At 35.6% G+C, this 22,228-nt stretch overlaps 1 protein-coding gene across 1 annotated transcript in view; it reads right to left on the reverse strand.

Annotated features, from left to right (window-relative positions):
• The window catches only part of COL21A1 (collagen type XXI alpha 1 chain), a 197,871-nt gene that overhangs the window by 104,745 nt on the left and 70,898 nt on the right, over nucleotides 1–22,228 (reverse strand). The window contains exons 4-9 of the mRNA XM_046006810.1: nucleotides 11,896–12,064; nucleotides 11,584–11,800; nucleotides 9,054–9,227; nucleotides 7,911–7,988; nucleotides 6,196–6,204; nucleotides 5,795–5,878 (exon numbers count right to left, since the gene is read on the reverse strand). Coding sequence (XP_045862766.1) covers nucleotides 5,795–5,878; nucleotides 6,196–6,204; nucleotides 7,911–7,988; nucleotides 9,054–9,227; nucleotides 11,584–11,800; nucleotides 11,896–12,064 — 731 coding nt within the window. The remainder of the gene's footprint in view (nucleotides 1–5,794; nucleotides 5,879–6,195; nucleotides 6,205–7,910; nucleotides 7,989–9,053; nucleotides 9,228–11,583; nucleotides 11,801–11,895; nucleotides 12,065–22,228) is intronic.

The raw sequence follows: 22,228 nt of genomic DNA on the forward strand, positions 1-22,228 counted from the left end.
ATTGAAAGGCTAAGCAGCTTCTATCACTTATCCCTTACTCATAAGCAGAGTTTTCTCACTCTTCCCTTCACTTGATCTTAGCCAAAAGGCCGAGAAGCGATCTCTCACGCTTCCCTTGATTAGTCTTCATTTATCATTTGGATTGAAAACAGAGTCTTTACTTTCTCCCTTTTTTTGAATGGTTGGGAGGGTTGATAATGCTGGGTATCAAGCAGAGATTCAATAACTATTTGTGGATTTACTATAAATCTTATTTCCTGTTAATGACCCCCTTTACTTGCAGAGTATTATCAGCAAAATCTAGGATATCAAAAGAACCTGGGATTTATCCTCTACTGTGATGAAGCTGGAATACAGCTTTGATAAAAGAAGAAATGAAATTTGTTTTTAGCACTTCGTCAAAGTATAACACATATTAACAACATTTTAAATAAATAAAAACTAAGTTTCCAAGACAAAAAAAAAAAAAAATCACTCACAAGATAAATCCAATGAGACTTTAAAAGGACCATAACACTGGTGAAGAGCCCCAAGAGAGAAAATAATCTTTGGCAGGTTCTATTATTGCTGGTAAATTTTACTGGTTATTTTGACTATTGCCCTACTGATTTATTTGCAAAAACTCAGGAAGGTTTGGTGGTGTTTCCATTAAATTGGGACGATAAAGACAGACACTAATTGAATAAAAATTCAATTGTATTACTGTAATAAAAGCTGATGCTCTACCTGGATTGTTTATTATATGCTAAGCACTGCTGTAAGAGATTTACATATGCTAGATTACTTAACCCTCATAATAATCCCATGAAGCAAGTAATTTTATTATTCTCATTTTTTATATAGGAAAACTGAAGCCCCAGAAGGTTAAGTCTCTTGCTCAAGGTCACACAGCCCTAGTGGAGATGACATTTGAACTCAGCCAATTCAGCTCCAGAGTCCATGCTCCTAAACACCACTATCCCGGCCCATAATTAACATGTTAATTAAAACCAGACCTGGGGACTGCTAGTAAACTTAACATAGGGAAAAATTTCCAAATACATTCAACGAGACATAGGAGCTATTATTGTACAACTGTGACTAAATTCCCCATCCACTTTCTTCTAATTTAGTTGAAACATTTGCACATTTTGAATTTTAAAAACTATGTGTTCAGCTGAAAAGCAGGACTTACTTATGTTCAATTGAACTTGTGCCACGGGATTTTTGAGTTGTTGACAGGAGTGGAAATGTCATGGACTAAGCTGAAACATCTCTGAATATGGCCTCTCAAGTAGTATAAATATGAATAATCAAAGTAAGAAACAGTTGTGCTTGCAAAAGCAAGCTAGTATTTTCAGTTGCTTATCTAAAACAAATGTCTTTGGAACTCTTTGCCTAGGCCCAAATCCTCTATGTTCAAGCCCTCTTGTCAAAACTCCTTGTGGCTTCATGCAACCCTCCAGACTCCACAGGAGTATCTGACCTAAAACCTATAACCTTTTCCTAAACCAACCTCTTCCCTCCCTCAAAACTCAAACACCCACACTCTCAGGCTAGAAGGAATCCACTTAGTCTGGGAAAATTAACATAAAAATGTGAATGCCCAGTGGCCCCTGAAATTTTCCAAAGGCTTTTGTATTTTAAACAGAGGACACTTTGAGAGCCTGAATGAATCTCTAATGGTGGTATCTGGAGGGTGAAACAAAGGAAATCAACAGAAATACAGTGGTATAGAGGGTGGTATTTCAGAGAAAAGGATTAGTAAGAAATTGTTCCTTCCTAAAAATAAAAAAATGCCTTCTTTCCACTTCTGAAACAAAAGACCTAACATCAAGGTTAGATCAAATGTGGGGAGTTTGTCCTCACAAATGTTCCTACTACTGAAGTGGGGGAAGACAGTTGCCATTTACATGGAAAGGTCTTTTGAAAAGGGGGGTTGTAAGTTGGGGATTGCCTGAATCTTTCATATCACAACAAAGCCATCCCATATAGGTTAACTGGGAAGAGGGGTGAATCTTATTTTTTCAATGACTTCCTAAGTCACTAAATAAAAACTATTACCATTAAGCACTGTGTTAGACACTAGAATTCCAAAGGAGAATTTGTTTGTATTAACCTTCATTATGAAGTGCTTGCATATAAAAAGTATTCCAACAGATTTATTAATTTGATCACTCCCTATGTTTGACATTAGGAATACAAAATGAATTAGCTATTCTTCAAGGAACTCATACTCTAGTAACATAAATATATTTCTATGATTATAGAGTTATAATGCCATGGTGAGTCTAAGATACCATAGTTAATTTGACCTGGTTTTTCCAATAAGGTTGTCATGTCTTTTGGAAACTCAGAGAATTTTAAACATATGAGTTTATCTTTGAATAAGCACTGACCCCCTTTCCACACAAGAATTTCTCCTGTTTCAGTCTGAGAACTCAACTCTCAGCTCCCACAACTCTATTTCTTACTACCAGGAAGACGAGACCTGTTCTTGATGGACATCTGCAAAACCTTCCAGAGGACATCTCACAAAAATGGCCAATAAGTCTAAGTTGGAGCTACAGGAAAATGGCTTCCTCTATTTTAGTTCCAGTTCTGCTAATCTAATTAAAACCCTCTTAATTCCCCAAGCCAGAAATTCTCTAAAGGAAATACAACTCAGAGTGTTGCTAGGGATTCTGTTTTTCACATACAGGTCCCTGATGTGGGTAAGGAACCACCTCCAGGGGAAAGAGCCCTAAAAGTATGGAAGAGTGTGTGTGTGTTCCTGTCCTCTGGCCAGATTTTCTGAAGAAAATGGAAAGCAGATCAAGAAGGCACGCCAACTTAAAAGACTGGTGGAAAACTGCAACTTCACTTAAAGAAGTAGGTGGCAATAGCATGAGATTATGACTAAGAAAAGAAAATGAAAATGAGGAACACGTGAAACCTGGAAATACTCCGGTATCAGAGGTTTGACCAGATAAGACAAAGGGTGTACTAAAAATCTGCTGCAGGAACATACACGAATAAGAATTGATGTCACTTCAAGACACCTAATAGACCACTAGTAAAGATTCAGAAAACATCAGAGATATCTGATGCCTCCCCGAATGTAGACAGCCCTTTTAGAGATCCCGAGGGTGGCCTGAACCTCCCTGGGAGTCAGAAAAGCACAGGAGGTTTTGAGAGGTCAAACATTATGCACATCTGATTTCCATATTTTATCTTTTACAGATCAAATCACTTTTATGGTAATATTCCAAGTTGAATAAACTACATGTGTGTATGTGTTTATGTGTGTATATAAATATATATGCTTTAAAAGAAGTCTGCTGGTAGGTCACACCAAGTTGTCTTACAAGTTATATTCTCCCAGGAGTATCCTATAGGCATTTCTTCTTTATGTCAAAGCACCCTAAATAACATGCAGTTGCTTTAACTAAAGAACAAAGAACACCTGGATTAACTTTCCTAAATGCCATCTAAAAATAGTTTATAACAGTAAATTGATTATAATATACTAAAGTCAAAGTCCAAGCCAAACAGATTTACTGTGAATGAAATAGTGAATGTAGGGGCACCTGGGTGGCTCAGTGGGTTAAAGCCCCTGCCTTCGGCTCAGGTCATGATCCTAGGATCCTGGGATCGAGCCCCACATCAGGCTCTCTGCTCGACAGGGAGCCTGCTTCCCCCTCTCTCTCTGCCTGCCTCTCTGCCTACTTGTGATCTCTGTCTGTCAAATACATAAATAAAATCTTTAAAAAAAAAAAAAAAAGAAATAGTGAATGTATACTTTTACTTCTTAAATTACATTTCTTTCTTGATCTTAATGTGAGGCCTGAAGTAGGCCAGGAGCTACCACATAAAAATTGATGAACACTGGGTGTTACATGCAACTGATGAGTCACTGAACGCTCCATTAGAAACTAATGGTGTACTATATGTTGGCTAATTGAATTTTTTTTTTTTTTTTTTTGGCTAATTGAATTTAAATTAAAAAAGTGGATGGGAGAAACATGCATAAAAGATGGTAGGAAACAAATTAGATGAGCAGTTTAAAAGCTAAAATTTTCAGTCATGGTGACTGAAACACTAAGGAAATTCCATCTAAATGAACATTACAATTCATATTCAACAAAAATTAATAAATGTTGTGTGGACACCTAAAGCAATACATGATCAATACTCTTTTTGGCTAGGGAGTCATATCCGATTCCAAGTTAGGCATTATTTTTGTTTAAGTGATATTTTAAGATAATATTAAATGAATAAGATTTAGTGGTGCCTAGGTGGCTCAGCTGGTTAACTGAACAACTCTTGATTCTGGCTCAGGTCATGGTCTCAGGGTTGTGAGATCAAGCCCCATGTTGGGCTAAGTACTTGGCACAGAGCCTGCTTAAGAACAAGATGGGATTGGGAGGGAGACAAACCATAAATGACTCTTAATCTCACAAAACAAACTGGGGGTTGCTGGGGGGAGGTGGGATTGGGAGAGGGGGAGCAGGCTATGGACATTGGGGAGGGGAGGCGAACCATAAGAGACTATGGACTCTGAAAAACAACCTGAGGGTTTTGAAGGGTCAGGGGTGGGAGGTTGGGGGAACAGGTGGTGGGTGATGGGGAGGGCACGTTTTGCATGGAGCACTGGGTGTTGTGCAAAAAGAATGAATACTGTTACGCTGAAAAAATTAATAAAAGGGGGAAAAAAAAAAAAAAAAAAAAGATTCCCACTCTCCCTCTGCCCCTCCCCCCCCATTCATTTGCAGGCTCTCTAAAATGAATAATTAAATAAATCCTAAAAAAAATGAGCAAGATTTATATATAGTGGACAAACCACTTAATGTCTCGGTATCAAGCTAAGTCTAAGTGATCCCACAGTAAGTATTAACTTAAAAACAGTTATTCATACTTAATAGTACAGACGCATATTCAGACTATTTAGTTATATAAAAAGTAGCTGGTTATAAAATGGTATGCATGTCTTGGCTTCAATCATATAAAGATGCATACCCAAATAAATACATAAATGTTTATATACACGTACACACAGACTCTATTCACACACAAATCAATAGATGGAAGCACAACATGTGCATATATGAACATGACTAACAGAACATACACCCCAAAAGCAATTACTACATGATTAGGTAAAATTAATACATATGCCTCAGTTTTTAGAATTAGACATCAAATATAACACTGAAATCAACTTTAACACTTCTACTCTTCTTTTCTTTTTTTTTTTTTTTAAGATTTTATTTATTTATTTGACAGATAGAGATCACAAGTAGGGAGAGAGGCAGGCAGAGAGAGAGAGGAGGAAGCAGGCTCCCTGCCAAGCAGAGAGCCCAAGGCGGGGCTCGATCCCAGGACCCTAGGATCATGACCTGAGCGAAAGGCAGAGGCTTTAACCCACTGAGCCACCCAGGCGCCCCTCTACTCTTATTTTCTACCTGGAAATCATTTTGAGAAAACAAGGATTTAGAAACATAGCTTAACAAACGCGATTTCTTCATTTTTTATGAGGTTGCAAGGAGATACCGTTCTGGGAATCTGGCAGCAGTGTTTGGAAAAAAACAGACCAGCAAATAAACTACTAATACTCCCTCACTGTACTGTGGCTAGGTGGTATCAGTTCTAGGTTCAGAGGCAGTATAGATTGGAATACACTTTTTAAAAAAATCCCTAAAACTCGGGTTTTAAACTGTTCTAAAGCATTAAGTAGAAATTTCACAACAGTGTCAGTGGTGACTAGGAATTTTGTGCATTTGCTCACCTCTAGTTTGTGTGTATTAACAAAAAAAGCAAGTTCGGTATTACTCACTTTGGGGCCTTGCAGTCCTGGTTTTCCCGGAGGACAAACACAGGGAGCTGGAGTTGAACCTACATCACTGGGGCCATTGAGGCACTACAGAGACAAAAATGGAAATCAACAACAAACATGGAAAGACACATGTATATCTGTAGGTACGTAAGTATGTGTAGGAGTCTGCACACATGTGTGAAGCTGGAAAGAGATCTTACGTCTACTTTCCAATATTATTTAGCACAATCCATTAAGACATTCTGAATCACAAAAAGCTATGAAAACTAAATACATAAAAACACTCAAAATACATAAAAAGAAGTTCTAATTGTCTAATATACTTACAGTTGATAGAAGAAAGCAAAACAGTCCCACAATACAAATATTACCTTAAGGAAAATAATAGCTTCCAGGCCTACCTCACCATTCTGAAAGAAAAATAACAAGGAATGTGTTTTAAAGGACACTTTTAAATTTCTAAATTATCATCCTAATTTTATAGTTATTTCATTGTCCAGGTTCTAGATACATGAAGTATCAAAACCAGCAAAACCTAAAACATGTGCGTGCAACTCCCCTAAAGAAAATGACATTAATATATGTTATGATGACATTTACAGTAGGATAAAGTAAGGACATGAACAACAATGAAGAGTGGAAGAAGAAGATGGAAATGCCAAAGCTGCTTGGTATAATGGCCAAACAGGAGCAAAAATACTCCAGGGTGAGATTTATATGTTCTATTGAACTTTCCGGAAGTCATTTGAAAACCAAAGGAAAAAGTCAAAACACATCTAAGAAAGTCACAAATCTCGTGCATTAAATTTTCTGCATTTTATTTTAGGAGACTTCCTCACCAAAAAATCTGCTTCTTACTAAATAATACACAATTTTAAAAAGGTTAATAACCTTCCAGACAATAACAAATTAGATCAAAAAAGGAGAAAATGGGAATAAAGATGCAAAAGGTAAGCTACATGAAGTCCCACCAGAGAGTAAGAAAGGAGACATAAAAACTCAGAAAAGTGAATGTGAGAACTCAAAATCTACCATCTATCCCTGTGCTTTTATAATGTGGGAGGGAAATGGTCATAATATCGATGCAGAAATACCGATAAATAGAGTATATAAAATGGACTCTCAGAATGTAATCATGTATTAATACTTTTAGGAGAGACTAGAGGTCTGTATTTCAAGTTATAAGTATCTAATATAAAAGTTACAGTGTTTAAACAATTACCTCTCTAAAAAACCAAAAATGAATTATTTCTAAAAGGTTCCATGGTTGATCTTATTAGAGAGCTTTAAATGCACTACTCTACATCCTCAAGTTTTCAGAACATGTGGATTTGTAGGTTATCCAGTTTGTTAGGAAAAAAAGATAATGGTAGCATGACTCTACAAAATAAAAGAACTATGATATGAGCTCAAATGTTACTGCGAATCCTCACTGCAAAAAGTTTAAAACATTCTCATTTGCATTACAAAAATATGCCTTTTTTTTTTGCCCAAGGGAAAAAGGGAAAAAGGATTACACACACACAAACACCACAAGCACACATATGTCATCAGACTCTAACATTTTAGCTTATAATTTTTGCCTCCTAACACAGTAATGCAAATAGCCACATAAAGAAAAGTTACTTATATCCTCAAAATACAAGAAAATCTTCCGTAGGTAACAACAACAAAAGAAGCCTGTATATTCATTATTGTTTGAGAAAACGTGCTGGTGAACAGGAAAATTCATCACTTCCTATTCTTTAGAATTGTGCTGTAGGTTATTCTGTCCACACATTTAATTAAGTATAGAAATGTATTTTATGCTCTGGATATTCAAAGAATCCTAGATTTCCTAGAGCAGGTCCAGCCCTGTTTCCCTTGAGTGCCGGAAACATCACACTCCGAGGGGTGAAAAAAACATTTCCTTGTGCTCTTCCATTTACACTTGCACAGTGATACATTATCATTTCACTTCAATTATGAACCTCAAAATATGTTTTAATCAGAGTGACTTTAACTGCACTGACAACAAACAAATTAACTCTAATTAAATTAAGGCTCACATATTATCTTTTATTTACTGCTCTGAAAGTACTGAAGGGACCAGGAAAAAGGAATTCACCCTACTCACAAATCCAGGAATCTCACATGCCATCTCCCGGTTGTTCTGTTCTGGGTCACAGTAGATTCGCAACTTCTGGACATCAAACTAGGAACATAAACCCCATCATGTTAAAATTGAGACCCAAGTTAACTGCTTCATAAGAGTGACCCAACTACATGAGTGGTCACGGAAGTCTTACATCACAGCACTTAGCTAAAATATAACAATACGGAATTTAAATATCTATCATACGGTTTAAAAAAGTGATAAAGCATAATTCATAAGGAAAATTCTAGCACCAAAAACAAATGTCTAATTTCCTTCAGGAACCCACTGGAGCTTTTTTAGTATCTCTATACTAAGAGCTAGCCTAGAGAGCATTTCCTGGGACACTTAAAAGCTTTCTCAGGCCTTCTGTGTTTATCCTAAATCTTTACATTTCTGATTACAAAAGAGTGGGCTTAAGAAGTCATCTTTGGTTTCAGAGATTTAGTTGCTGGCATTGCGGGTTGTGTGATGAGTAGTCCAAGCACCTGTTGCTGTTAAAATATTTACTATACCCTGACAGGTAACATGAATGTATAGAGAGCGTGGTGTAATTTAAATATGACAGTCTTCCCTTCATAGAAACAGAGCGGGAAAGTATAATTTTTCAAATAAGGATTGTCTAAGACATGGCTATCCTTTTATATACACATTTCTCAACCCACACAGACACTCCAGTTTTTAAAAAAATCAAAAAAAAAATAACAGTTTTGTTTAAGAATAAAGCATCTTAAAACACATTAATCTGATTATAACCTCACAGCTGCAGGGAAATTTCATAGTTCCCGACTCACAGCTCTAATCACAGTCTCTTTTCCAAGTTGTTATTTAATCCATGCTTCTCCTGGGAAATATGAAATTAATGTTTCATAAGAATGCAGAATTCTATCCTGAACCCAGGGGAACAGTTTTCTAAGAATTCTTATAAAATCTATTAAGCCTAATTTTGCATTTTCATCCACACACTCAAACACACAATTCCACTAATAAACTGACCACATTTTCTTTAAGTGTCTTAAAGGAACTAATAATTAAGTTAAATACAGCTAAATGTGAGAAATACTACACAAAGCACAGCAAAAGCTCGCTTTATACAATGCAAAAAGCAAATGATTTTTTATCTACCTGAACAGTTTCTTCTTTCCCAGAATACTTTCCAATTTGAGTTTGCCCGCTGATGAAGATCCCTAAAACTGGATGTAAGGGCTTGTTTTCAATTTGTTGATCATCAATATATAGAGTTACATCTTGTTCTGTTACCAAGAGACGAATTTGATGCCAGCCTTCATCAAATAATGTCTACAGGAAGAAAGTATGAAAGATTTCAAAAATAAAATTCCTAACAATGTTTCATTTTCTTTGTTCCCATTCCTTTGCCACCAGCCATAAATCCACATCACACAGACTGGATACATTATATACTAATTCACCCTGACCCAAGTTGGGTCTCAAATTCTACCTACCAATTAATTTATGAAGCCCTAAATTTTACCCACCAAATAATTTAACTACTTACACATTACAAGTGAGTACATGTATCAAACAATTTACTGAAGCAACTCTCTCAAGGTCACAAACTCCTAATCTCTGAATCCAAATGGCTTCTTCCATTCCTCATCTTATTTACTTCATTGCAACTTTAGATCTTTACATTAGTTCATCTTCCTTGATATCCTCATTCAACTTCCATAACTCAAACCATCTTGATCTTCATTTCTTCTTCTCCAATTGCTCATTCTCTGTTTCTTTGAGGGCTTCTCTTCCTCACCTGTCTTTTAATAAGTTCATAAACCCACAGATCTGTCATTGACCTTTCTCATTCTCCCCTTTGATTATCTATTCCTACAAGTCAGTCATTACATCTATGGAATAACTCCCATATCTACAACAGCCTGGATCTCTTTCCTATTATATGGGATCTGTAATTCTAATATTGGCTCGTATAGTTTTACCAGGATATTTCACAATCAGCCTGAGGGAGGGTATAGCAAAATGAATTTGAACTAGCCCCAAATCTTTCTTCCTTTCAGTTTCCCTTGGATAATAATATCCTTATTTTCTAAATTGCAACAAGTGTCTTTACCTCTTGCCCTTCCCTCTGTTGCAATAATCGCCAGATGCAAAGCTCTACTAAATATGTCTCTTAAATATGACTCAAATTCACTTCACCATTTCCACTTTCACTGCCATAGTTTATATGTTTATGCACAACTTGCTTTATCTGAATAATGTTCAAACATATCTCTAACTTTTCCCTTTCTAAGCCATCCTTCATACCTCCACTATAATTAATTTCTCTCACTATAATTCTGTCAGAAAAGATGCCATATCTTATTAATTTCTGGATTTCCAGGACCTAGCCCAATTCTAGAACATGGATGAAAAGCTTTCTTTGAAAGAAAAAGACAGAGCTGCTTTGACCATGTCACACCTATGACTCAAGACCTTTTGATGAAATCCTGTGAGCCACTGGATGAAGCCCAAAACCTTTTGTGTGGTTTCGAGATCCCCACAAATTGAACTCACACCTTAATGTAATCTTTCATGTATCATATACTCCAACATAGGGGACACCACTTCCTCTTCTTAAAATAAAAATACTGCATTTTACTACACATGAGTACTCAAAACTGAAGCACTGACTTATGTGTCCTTAGCTCTCTTCACCAAAATCCTGTATGTTCTTCAAGGTTCAGACCAAAAAGTATCTCATTAATAAGACTTGCCCACATTTTGTGTTAGAATCTACTTTTCCATCTACACTCCATTAATACCTTGTACTTCCATTAGATACCAGAGGCCTTTAACCTTCCATTGTAAGTAAGTTCCTTGAAGGTGTGAAACATGCCTTATTTGTGATTTCTTACAGAACCCAGAATATTGACTTTAATAAAAATGGCAGCCCAAATTTCAAGAAATTTAATCTGCTTACCAAATGAAGAAATTGTACAACTGGCATAATTTTATATACAACCTTGTACATTTCCTAAAATTATACAATATACTCTTAGATTATCATAATTATAATAATGATCAAAACATAACTGTGTCTATCACTCCATCTGTATTCTGACCACATTTGACTTGGAAAATACACTTTAATTTTTAGTTTACCAATTTTATTAAAAATGGGTTCTTTGGGGGAAAACAAAGCCTTCTCCTAATAAATATGAATTCTGTACCCATTATCTACCTGTATTTAAGGTTCTAACAAATGTCTTTTTCTCAGTATCTTGTCAGACATGGCAGTGTGAGATGAACCAACATGACTTTGAAACAGATGAGATTTAACTTCAATTCCTGATGTCACCATTTATTAGCTGTGTTAATTTGAGATGGAACCTAATATACTTGAAACATGTTTTTTTGTCTATATAGTGAGAGCAATAGCTTCTGCATTGGGTGGATATAATAATTAAATGTTCCTGGCATCTGGGAGCAGGCACTCAAAAAAATGTGAGTTCCCTCCACTCCTTAATCCCATCTAAGAAACAATTTTCCTTCATTTGTTGCTTTTTTTCAGTAATGCAACACTAAAACTAGGAAGTCAGTATCTTTTCCGCCATGTTAAAATTACGACTCTCTTTCTCCAACACACACAAACCTTGTGGTGACTCCCGTGAATACCATTATAATCATACCTAGGCATCTTTACCTTAACTTGAGGATCAGCGAAAGTGACCACTTGTGAGCCATTAATTATGCTGGTTGTCGTAAATAGTAATGTTTTATCCACACCATTTAAGGTAACTGCTATTTGTGGCCTTCCATCAATGGTTAAAATTCTCCACAGATCCCACATTTTCTTAACCTTAAATCTCTGAGTGGAGACAAATACATATGATGGAGGAAGGCCTTCTGGGAAAACATTGCTAGAAAAAGGAAAATACACATAAGCTTAAAGAATTCTCAATACATCTATAAACACATCAAAAACAAAAAGGTTGTATCAACACAAAACATATACCTTGTGAATTCTGATAAGTCAACTTTTGATGTTACTTCATATCCTTTTATTTTTGTTGGTGAAAGTGGGATTCTTTTCTTAACCTTTTTCTTTACACCCAAGCCTAAAAGAATATCAAACCCTTTCTCATCGCGAGCTGCCACTGGAATTCGTGTTGGACAGACAGATTCTATAAATCCAAACCAAAAGCAGTAAACATTGATTAATCATGGATTACTTCAACAAGAAAATGAGAAATATTAGAGAAAATAATTATAAAATCTATATATGCACACAAATATACATAAATGGAAGTAAATGCATTTTCTGAGAAAACATGCAAGTCTCAAATGTCGTTTTTCCCCTAAGAGGGGAAAAAAGTAAAACAGAAATAGGAGAGAAACATTTGTTAATAGATTGCCTTAAGAACACTATGCTGACATTTATAAATCACTATTTTGAATGCAGGGCAACCTAATACCTGGGGATAGCATACTGGAATGGCATTGATGATTCTCATCCAGGATTTGCTATTAACTAGTCACATGACTTTTCATAACTCTTAAATTTCTTGGATCTGGGAGATGAACTCCAAGATTCCTTTCTTTCATTCCCAGCAATTGAGGAGTAAAAAAATAAAAGTGTCATTCTTGACATTCTTTCCAGTTTCAGCAATTGATAACTCTATAGTTCAAATATCATTGGTTCTATTACTCTGGAAAAAAAAAACTGTAGGTCTTTTCTTCCATGAAAGTTCTTGGAACATAGAATTAATCTATGATTAATATTATTATTATATTAATCATATATATAAATAAAGACTATTTCCTTAAGAAGAATCATTAAAGGTGCCTGGGTGGCTCATATCGTTAAGTATTTGCATTCAGTTCAGGTCATAATCTCAGGGTCCTGAGATCGGGCCCCACATCAGGTTCTCCGCCCAGAGAGGAGTCTGCTTCTCTCTCTTACTCTACCTCTGTGTTCTCTCTCTCTCTTGCTCTCTCTCAAGTAAGTAAAAGTCTTTTAAAAAGAATCATTAAGATTTGTATTATACAGTCATCTGTATAAATTATAAAAATATGGCATGTTTTTCATTTGCTGGGAAACTAGTATCTGAAATTATGTGGAAAATTTTATATGGCTGAAATGCTATAAAGCTGTTATATTGTAGAAATGTTGAAATATTTTCAGATTCTTCCAAGGCCCTCATAATATATATTTTGAGCATGACTGCTTATGTTTTATAGAGCAGCTAAGAAAATAAAACAAGAACAAACTCCACTGAACTTCTTTAAGATAATCACTCTCTTACACAACATTAAGAAGACGGAAAAGTATCATATTTATGATACAATAAAAAGTAATGAGATGGATTTTATTAGCCCAAAATGTACAGTCATAACTCATACTACAGAATATTGGAAATAAAATAAAGGTTTGATATAAATAAAATTACAAAAATTCCTGGAAAAGGAGGGGCATTTTTCTCTGCAGGTCTTAAATCTTAAGTTTTGAAGTAACCCAATGAATTACATCCTTCTCTGGTAAGTCTGGAACCAAGTGAGGAGGAGATATAGGACTCACTCATCTGAAAACTGATTTTCTCATTCAGTGGTAAGGAGCTAAAAAAAGGGTGGGAGAGAGATCAGAAGAGCTAGCCTAGCTGAAATCCCTCCACATGAAAACATGAGAAGCAGAATGTAAGAGTTTCTAATAACACTATGTTACACAGTTTAGATCATAAATCAATTAATGAAGCTAAATATTTCCTGTCATGAAGCAGCGTTTCTTTTTTGGCTGGTGGGGTGGGGGCAAGTATGCAGACCAATACATGAAGCCTCATGTTAGATGCCTTTGATTTAAAACTGCAAAAATTCAGCTGAAAGGAAAACATTACATCATAAAAATATTCAGATTTGAACTGCTCCTTTGATTTGCTTTACAAATGAGAAATTATAAATGTTGGATTAAGATCTCAGACTTAAGAACATGAGGTTTAGACTTAAGCCTTCCTCTTAACCTCTCCTGAACCTCTGGATTCTCATCTGTGAAGGGAAAATAATGATCTCCTTCACAGGGTTTGTCTGAGGATCAAATGTGATGATGTATGTGAAAGTGCTTTGTAACTCCAATATGGAATGGAAACGCAGGGGATAAAGAAAGTATTGTGTCCATCATTTTGCTCTAACAAAGTCCTTTACACTGTCTTGTAATACCCCAGATTTTATGGGGAAACAGTGTGGCACAGCTTGTGAAATCAAGAATGAACAATATAGCCACGTTTTCTTTACTACCTAGTACATCTAATTAAGAAGTATGGATTTAGATAATTATGTTTTCTTGAAGGTCATTTTTCTTTCCAGTTCATTCACTTGCAAGAACAGTATCTTAATACATGCATGAGAAGTGAAAAAAAAATGTAGGGAAAATGTTCAAATACAGTTTTTATGTTTGTATATATGTAGTTATAGGAAAGAGGTAAAAGAAGTTTCCATATATAAAATGCTACTTTGATAACCGACTAACAATTTCTGCACAAAAGAGAGATAAATAATTAATTTCCCCATTGTGTAGAAAAAAGAAATGCATGTTTAAGTATGCAAAGCACATCCAGACCGAATTATGGAAACTCAAAATAAAAACTGAAATGTGGAAATTATAATTTTAAGTACCATAAATATAAAATGTTAAGAGAGACTCAGTTGGAAGCTTGTTACAATCCTTACAATGGATAATTAGAACAATCTAGATAAATAATTTATTTTAAAGGAATGCATTCAGGAGGAAGGGTAAACAAAACAGAAGACCGAAGTTCACAAAGATTTCTATACCAACTACACAGTTCTAACTTCATTCTACTCCAATATGTTCAGAGTATTCAGGGTAGGAATGCTTTCTCAGATGAGCAAAGATAACTCTATTTTAAACCTCTGGGGCCAGTAATACCTGCCTTTCCATTTGGATGATTTATTTTTGCTTTTGTTTCCCTTGCCTTTGGAGGTAAGAAATATCTAGAAAAATTCTCCCGTGGCTAAAATCACTGCCTGTATTCTCTTCTAGGATGTTTATGATTTCAAGTTCCACATTCAGTGTGGAAATCCACTTTCAGTTTAATGTGGAATGGGAGAAGATATTTGCAAATGATATATACAATAAAAGGGGTTAATATCCAAAATACATAAAGAACTTAAAACTCAATACCAAAGAAACAAACAATCTAATTAAAAAGCAGAGAATATGAATAGACATTTTCCAAAGAAGATATAGAAATATGGAAAGATGCTCAATATTACTAGTCATCAGAGACAAATCAAAACCACAATGAGAATATAGTGATCTGAAGGGGCACATGCACCTGAATGTTTATAGCAGCAATGTCCACAACAGCCAAACTATGGAAAGAGCCTACATGTCCATGAACAGATGAATGGGTAAAGAAGATGCGGTGTATATCTACAATGGAATACTATGCAGCCATCAAAAGAAATGAAATCTTGCTATTTGCAATGACATGGATGGAACTAGAGGGTATTATGCTGAGTGAAATAAGTCAAACAGAGAAGGATAATTATCATACAATCTCTCTGACATGAGGATTTTCAGAAGCAGGGCAGGTGGTTTGGGGGGTGGGGAAGGAAAAAATGAAACAAGATGGGATCGAGGGGGAGACAAACCATAAGAGACTCTTAGTCTCACAAACAAACTGAAGATTGCTGGGGAGTGGGAGGTAGGGAGAGGGTAGCTGGGTTATGGATATTGGGGAGGGCATGTGCTATGGTGAGTGGGATGAAGTGTGTAAGCCTGATGATTCACAGACCTGTACCCCTGGGGCAAATAATATATGTTAATATAAATAATTTTTAAGAAAACACAATGAGATATAACCTTACACCTGTCAGAAAGACTAAAACCATAAAGACAAGAAAGAACAAGTGTTGGCAAGGATGTGGAGAAAAAGGAACCCTTATGCACTGTTGGTAGGAATGTAAATTGGTGCAGCCACTGTGGAAAATGGTATGGAGGATCCTCAAAAATTAAAAATAAATATGCCATATGATCCAATAGTTCCACTACTAGGTAGTTACCAAAAAAAAAAAAAAAAAAAAACCAAAAGCACTAATTCAAAAAGATATACATACCCCTATGTTTGTTGCATCATTGTTTATAATAGCCAAGATACAAAAGCAACCTAAACATCCACTGAAAGACAATGGATATACACATGCACAACAGAATCTTAAACTGCCATAAAAAAGGATGAGATTTAAAAAGAAAAAAAAAAGGATGCCACAATGCCATTTGCAACAACATAGAAAGGCCTAAAAGGTAGTATGCTACGTAAACTAAGACAAAGAAAGACAAATACCACATGATTTCACTCACATGTGGAACAAAAAACAAACAAAAACAAAAACCAGGGGGAAAAAAAGGAATAAATAAACAAAAAGTAGAAACACACCTATAAATATGGAGGACAAACTGATAATTGCCAGAGAACAGGGAGATAGGGAGATGGGCAATATAGGTGAAGAAGAGTGGGAGATAAAGTTAATGAAACTTTAATAGTTTAGTATGATGGTAGATGATAGATACACTTGTGGTGAGCACAGAATAACATATAAACTTGTATAATCACATGTTGTACACCTGAAATTAATGTAACATTGTATGTTGACTATATTCAAAATTGTCTAAATTTGCTTTTCTATTAACTAATCCAGTATTACCAAGGTAGTAAAAACATGTTTTATTTAAAGTTCTGCCATGGACATGGACACAAAATCTGTATAAATCTCTAGCTTAACTAGAGCAACCAAATTCCAACTACACCATTCCAGCTCGAAGTTAACATCACTGGAAAACTGATGAACACATTATTCCAGAACATATCTAGCCTACTTTATAAGTGTCTATTTAATTCAATTCCACATGCCATGTGGTTCGAATGTCACCCCTCTCCTGATGTCACTTTTTTTTTCCAGATCAAGGGATTTCTATCAAGGAGATCTGTGGTCAGAAACCAAAAGTAATTTTACTGATCCAGACCTGATAGTCCAATAAAAGAGTTGTCTGGTGCCAATTTGTGCAAGACAGCTTCTTCAAACTTTCCTGGATTAAACTTGGTTTTGATGGTAAGGCAAACATGAGTGTATATCCAACTGATACATATTCCTCAATGGTATTCAGTGGCAATTTAATACATCTGCCTTTCTGAAGGTCTATTATATCATCATGTACTTTAATGTCATGTACAAGTTCATCAAAGAAGGAATAGTCACCACTGTTTCAAATTAGTACCAAGGTTGTGGCAACTTGGACTTCATCATAACATACTGAAAATACAATAAAATAACAAAACCAAAATAAATTATGGGAAAGCAATCCTCTTACCAAAGATTAGTTAAGTAAAAAAGTAGCCCCAACTTCATACAATTTCTTTTCTCATTACAGACTGAATGACCTTATCCTCCTTTACCCCTAAGGAATCACACTGTCTTGAAATCTAGGTTGATGGCTGATTTAGAGTTAACAGTCCTTCATCTGAGGAAGATGTCTGCCAGATGCATGGCTGACAGACAATGGGACACAGTAAGCATAGATTTCAATGGTAAGTCAAAGGGAAAAAGAGACTCCTATTACTCTTTAGTACAACTTGTGCACAGAACAGTAAAGCCAAAATCTCTTGCACCATTAAGTAACCTCACTGATCATAGAATATATTCTTTTTAAAAATAAGAAAAAAATATAAGAAATAACTATCATGTTTGGCCTAAGGAATAGTTAAGGAAAATACAATTCTAAAGGCTTACAAAATTACAAAAAGAATTCATCTGGTTTTGCCATTTTTCATTTTAATAAAACTGATTATTTAATGAAATTTTTGTTATTCCTGCTTGAATACTAGAGATGGAGAAAAGGTAATGTGTTTTGCCTTTACACATACCCAGACAATAGTATGTATTTTTTACTTCATTCTTCACTCCTTTTCATTTTTAATTTCACAGAGCTTTTTTCAGATATTAGAGTTACATTTCATTTTGACATAAAAAAAATCTTTTATTTTTAACTAAATTGTCCAGGAATCTTCACATGTCCATAACTTTCTCCAGCACAATGATATTAACGTTCATAAAATGTGGTTTATCACCAAAGTTGGAGTCAGTCACTTAGCCCAAGATCACACTTCAAGAACCAGGTGGCAGGTAATAGGGACGGCACGTATTGCATGGAGTATTGGGTGTGGTGCAAAAACAATGAATACTGTTACACTGAAAATAAAAAAGAAAGAAAGAAAGAAAGAAAGAAAGAAAGAAAGAAAGAAAGAAAGAAAGAAAGATAAATAAATAAAAAAAAAAAGAAAGTGATGTTGACAAAGACAAGAATCAAAATGGATCTTGATCTGTTTCCGGAGACTGGGCTGGACCACCTTATAATGACGTAGCCTTAGGTATAGAAAAAAAAAAATCAGGAGATAGTGCTTTACTTTAACAGATGCTGTGCTGAGTTTTTTTAAATATTTTTATTAAGGTACAAACTACATTCAATAAAATGCCCTATTTTCACATCACCTGGCACACACTCATATGTTTATAAACACCCAGACAAGACAAAAGAACACATCTAACACCTTAGAAAGTTACTTCATGATCTTTCACAGATAATAACCACCACTATCAGAGGCCACCACTATAATGATTTCTACCATCACTGTTTTGTCTGTTCCTGAACTTAATACAAATGAAACATACAGTATACTCTCTCACTTGAATTTTCTTGCTCAACACAGTATCTGTGGGATTATCCATGTTGTTACACATAACAGTGACTTGTTCTTGCTTATTGCTGTGTAGTATTCCACTCTATGAATTAGATGATGAAATATTTGTCCATTTTTATGTGGGCAATCATTTAAGTTGTTTGCAGTTTTTGACTATTTTTAATAAAGTTGCTATGGCATTCCTGCATATGTCTTTTGGTAAACATATGAACTTATTTCTCATAATCAAGTATCTGGGAGTAGAACTGCTGTTTCATAGGGTATCTATATACTTTGCCTTAGTAGATAGTGCCAAAAACTTTTCCCAAGTGGTTGTGCCAATTTTCACCTCTACAATCATGTTTATTACTGCTTGAAAAGGACAGAGGTGTTATGGAAATAAAATATGAAACTGGCTGATAGACATTATACATAATATTTCAGAGAAAGAGAAAAGAGGGGAGAATGGGCTATCCATACAAACTTTAAACATTCTTAACGAAAATGATTCTCAATATTTTCTTGTTCATTTCTTTCTTAGGCATAATTAATTATAACAACTGCACCCACAGCCAATCATAAACACTGACAACAAGGTCTATATGCTGTAATTTCTTTATTTTCTAAATCATGCCATAATCATTGTACTTTTCCAATGAATACTCACATATCACTTTTCACATAAAATACAAGCATATTGTGTGTATTTGGCAGAAACATAGCTCTAGCCTCTCTAATTAAATGGAAAGTTCTTATTCTTAGATATACATTGCCCCTCATAATGTAAATTGCCTTCAATTCAGATTAGATTCAAAACCTTCTACATAGATTATAAAGTGATTCTTCTGAATCTTTGATGAGATTTTATGGAATACTATACTCAATCCTATCCTATCCACCAAACTTTACCCTACCTCCTACCTCTCATTTCCCTCTGCCCTATCCTGATGGTTGGAGATTCATGCATATGTATGAATATATATACATACTTTACTATACCAACAGTAAAGAGGAAGAATGGAAGGAAATCAGTTTTATATGAGGACAAAAAAGTTAATCACATGTATGTTATGAAATCATGGAACCTAAAATACTGGTCATCTCCAAAAACACCTAGTTGTCCTGGCCATGACTGCTCATATATGTACCCTCACCCTCTGTGACTCCTAATGAAATACAGATGGTATTATATGAGTAGGGTAGGGTAATGTACCAAGTCATTATTACAAAGCATTGTAAAGCTTGAATTAGATAATAATCCAGCAATCTCTAAGCAAAGAATAGGATGCAAAGTATGAGTGACTTTTTTAAAAGATTTTTATTTATTTTTGAGAGAGAAACAGAGAGAGAGAGTGAGCATGAGCAGGAGAGGGACAGAAAAAGAAGCAGACTCCTTGATGAGCAGGAGCCCAATGCAGGACTGGATCCCAGGACCTTGGGATCATGACCTTAGCAGAAGGCAGATGCTTAGCTGACTGAGCTACCCAAGTGCCCAAAGTATGAGTCGTTTTTGATGGGAGGAAAAGAAACTCAGGAGAAGTCCTAAATATCATTCCAAGTTAAAGTGCGTCATTGTAGAAAGCACTAGAAGGAAAAAGGCCTCAAAGTTTTACAGGATGAAAGACACCAAAGTTACACTCAAACATCAATCTCTCTCTTTCTCTCTCTCTCTAAGAAGATAAGGCTGAGGACAAAGAGCTAACTGCCTTCTAACCTCTAGCCTTTGGCCCCATTTGAGCAAGTCAAGATCATATACTTTAAAAAAAAAAAAAAAAACAGATAAATTTCCTGCCTCATCTAAAAGTCAAGATGGTGGAAATTAAACAGTAAGAATACACAGGCAGTTTTCTAGAGTCTGCTCTTTACCCACACCTGTGTATAGCAAGCTCAACATACCTGAATTAAAATATGGGTCCTAATGCCCAGTAATTCAAGCCATTGGCTGCTGCAAGCCCTTAAAGACACCTAAGGATGGTATCTTCCAGGGCACAAGATGAGATTTCTTTCTCGCTCCTTTTTCTCTTCTTTGTTGTGTTAATTCCATTCCAATTTACTCAAAAAAGAAACCTAAGAATGATGTCAGCAAGATAGTGGAATAGAAAGTCACAGGCCACATTCTCTCACTGAAACACTAATTTAACAATAATATATGGATCAAAATACCTTTATGAAAATTCCAGATTTGGATTAGGAAGTTGAAGTACCCCAGGTGAGCACAAAGCCAAGAAGAGCCTCACTGAAACAAGTAATATGAGTAATTTCACTTTATCCACATCATTCGCTCCCCCAAGCCTGTACAAGTCAGTGCCAGGAGAGGACATTTTCACTTGTGATATTGCCCTTGAGTGGGAAAAGGAAGAGTGGAGCACATATCCACAGGACTGCCCAAGAGACTGGTTTCAGTCTCACCTCATTTGGAGCACTGAAGGAACTGGAATCATTTGGATTCCTGAGAACTGCTGAAAACAAAGAGCCTTGGAGCTGGGGAAAGGAGCTTGCTGTGGCTGGCAACATGTGGCTCAGCATCATCAAGAGAAGACACATAACTTGAGGGTTCTCCCTCTGGAGGAAGAGAAAAGAATGGAATATGTATCCAGCATTCTAGCTTTCCCAAGGGCTACCTGAGGAACGAATATTGGTCCCACCTGACTAAGGATCCTGACAGGGAACCAGAATACTTTTGACGCCTAATGCCCACTAAGAACAAGATGAGGAAGCTTACAGCTAAGACTTTGGCTAAACAAAACTAGAGAACTTAAAAAGCTACTGACAGATACCAAAGGGACTGAGAGATTATGAGTTCCCGGGGTGCGGGTGGGTGGGGGGGGGGGGTGGTATGAGTTCCTGTGGGGTGGGGGGGAACCCAGCAAACCTCTCTAATTAAGAAATTGTGCACTCAGGCCCACAGAAATTGCATCCATCCATAAAAAGGCTTCAAAGGCCCCCAGAATATTTAGACAGACTAAGAAATCACTGTTTTTTCAAATGTGTGAATCCCAAAAAAAAGCTGTAGGGTACACAAAGAAACAAGAAAACATGACCCAATCAAAGGAATAGAATAACTCTCCAGACACCAACCCTAAAGAAAGGAAGGTATATTATCTGAAAAGAATTTAAAACAGCAATAATAATGATGCCCTGTGAGCTTAAGAAAATGATGGTATAGACAAAATGAGAGTATCAATAGGGATATAAAATATGAAAGAGAACCAAAAAGAAGTTTTGTACCTGAAGAACATAATAACTCAAATGGGGGGGAAAAAAAAAAAAAAAAAAAAAGACTGGAGGGGCTGCAAATCATACTTGATCAGTTAGAAGAAAAAAATCAACAAACTTAAAGAAGGTGATTTGAAATATCTGGGCAGAAGAACAAAAATTTAAAAGAATAAGAAAGACTGAAGAAAGCCTAAATGACTTATGAGACATCATGATGTATATCAATATACATATTATAGGTGTTTCAGGAGAGAAGGAGACAGAGTTTAGTTAAAGAAGTAATAACCCAAATGGAGAAACATTCCAAATCAGAGCCTTCTAAGAAAAAATAAGGTTTCTATACTTGTAACAACTGGTTTTGAATTAACAAGCACATTCACC

This window comes from Meles meles, chromosome 5 (assembly GCF_922984935.1).
Source record: "Meles meles chromosome 5, mMelMel3.1 paternal haplotype, whole genome shotgun sequence".
NCBI lineage: Eukaryota > Metazoa > Chordata > Mammalia > Carnivora > Mustelidae > Meles > Meles meles.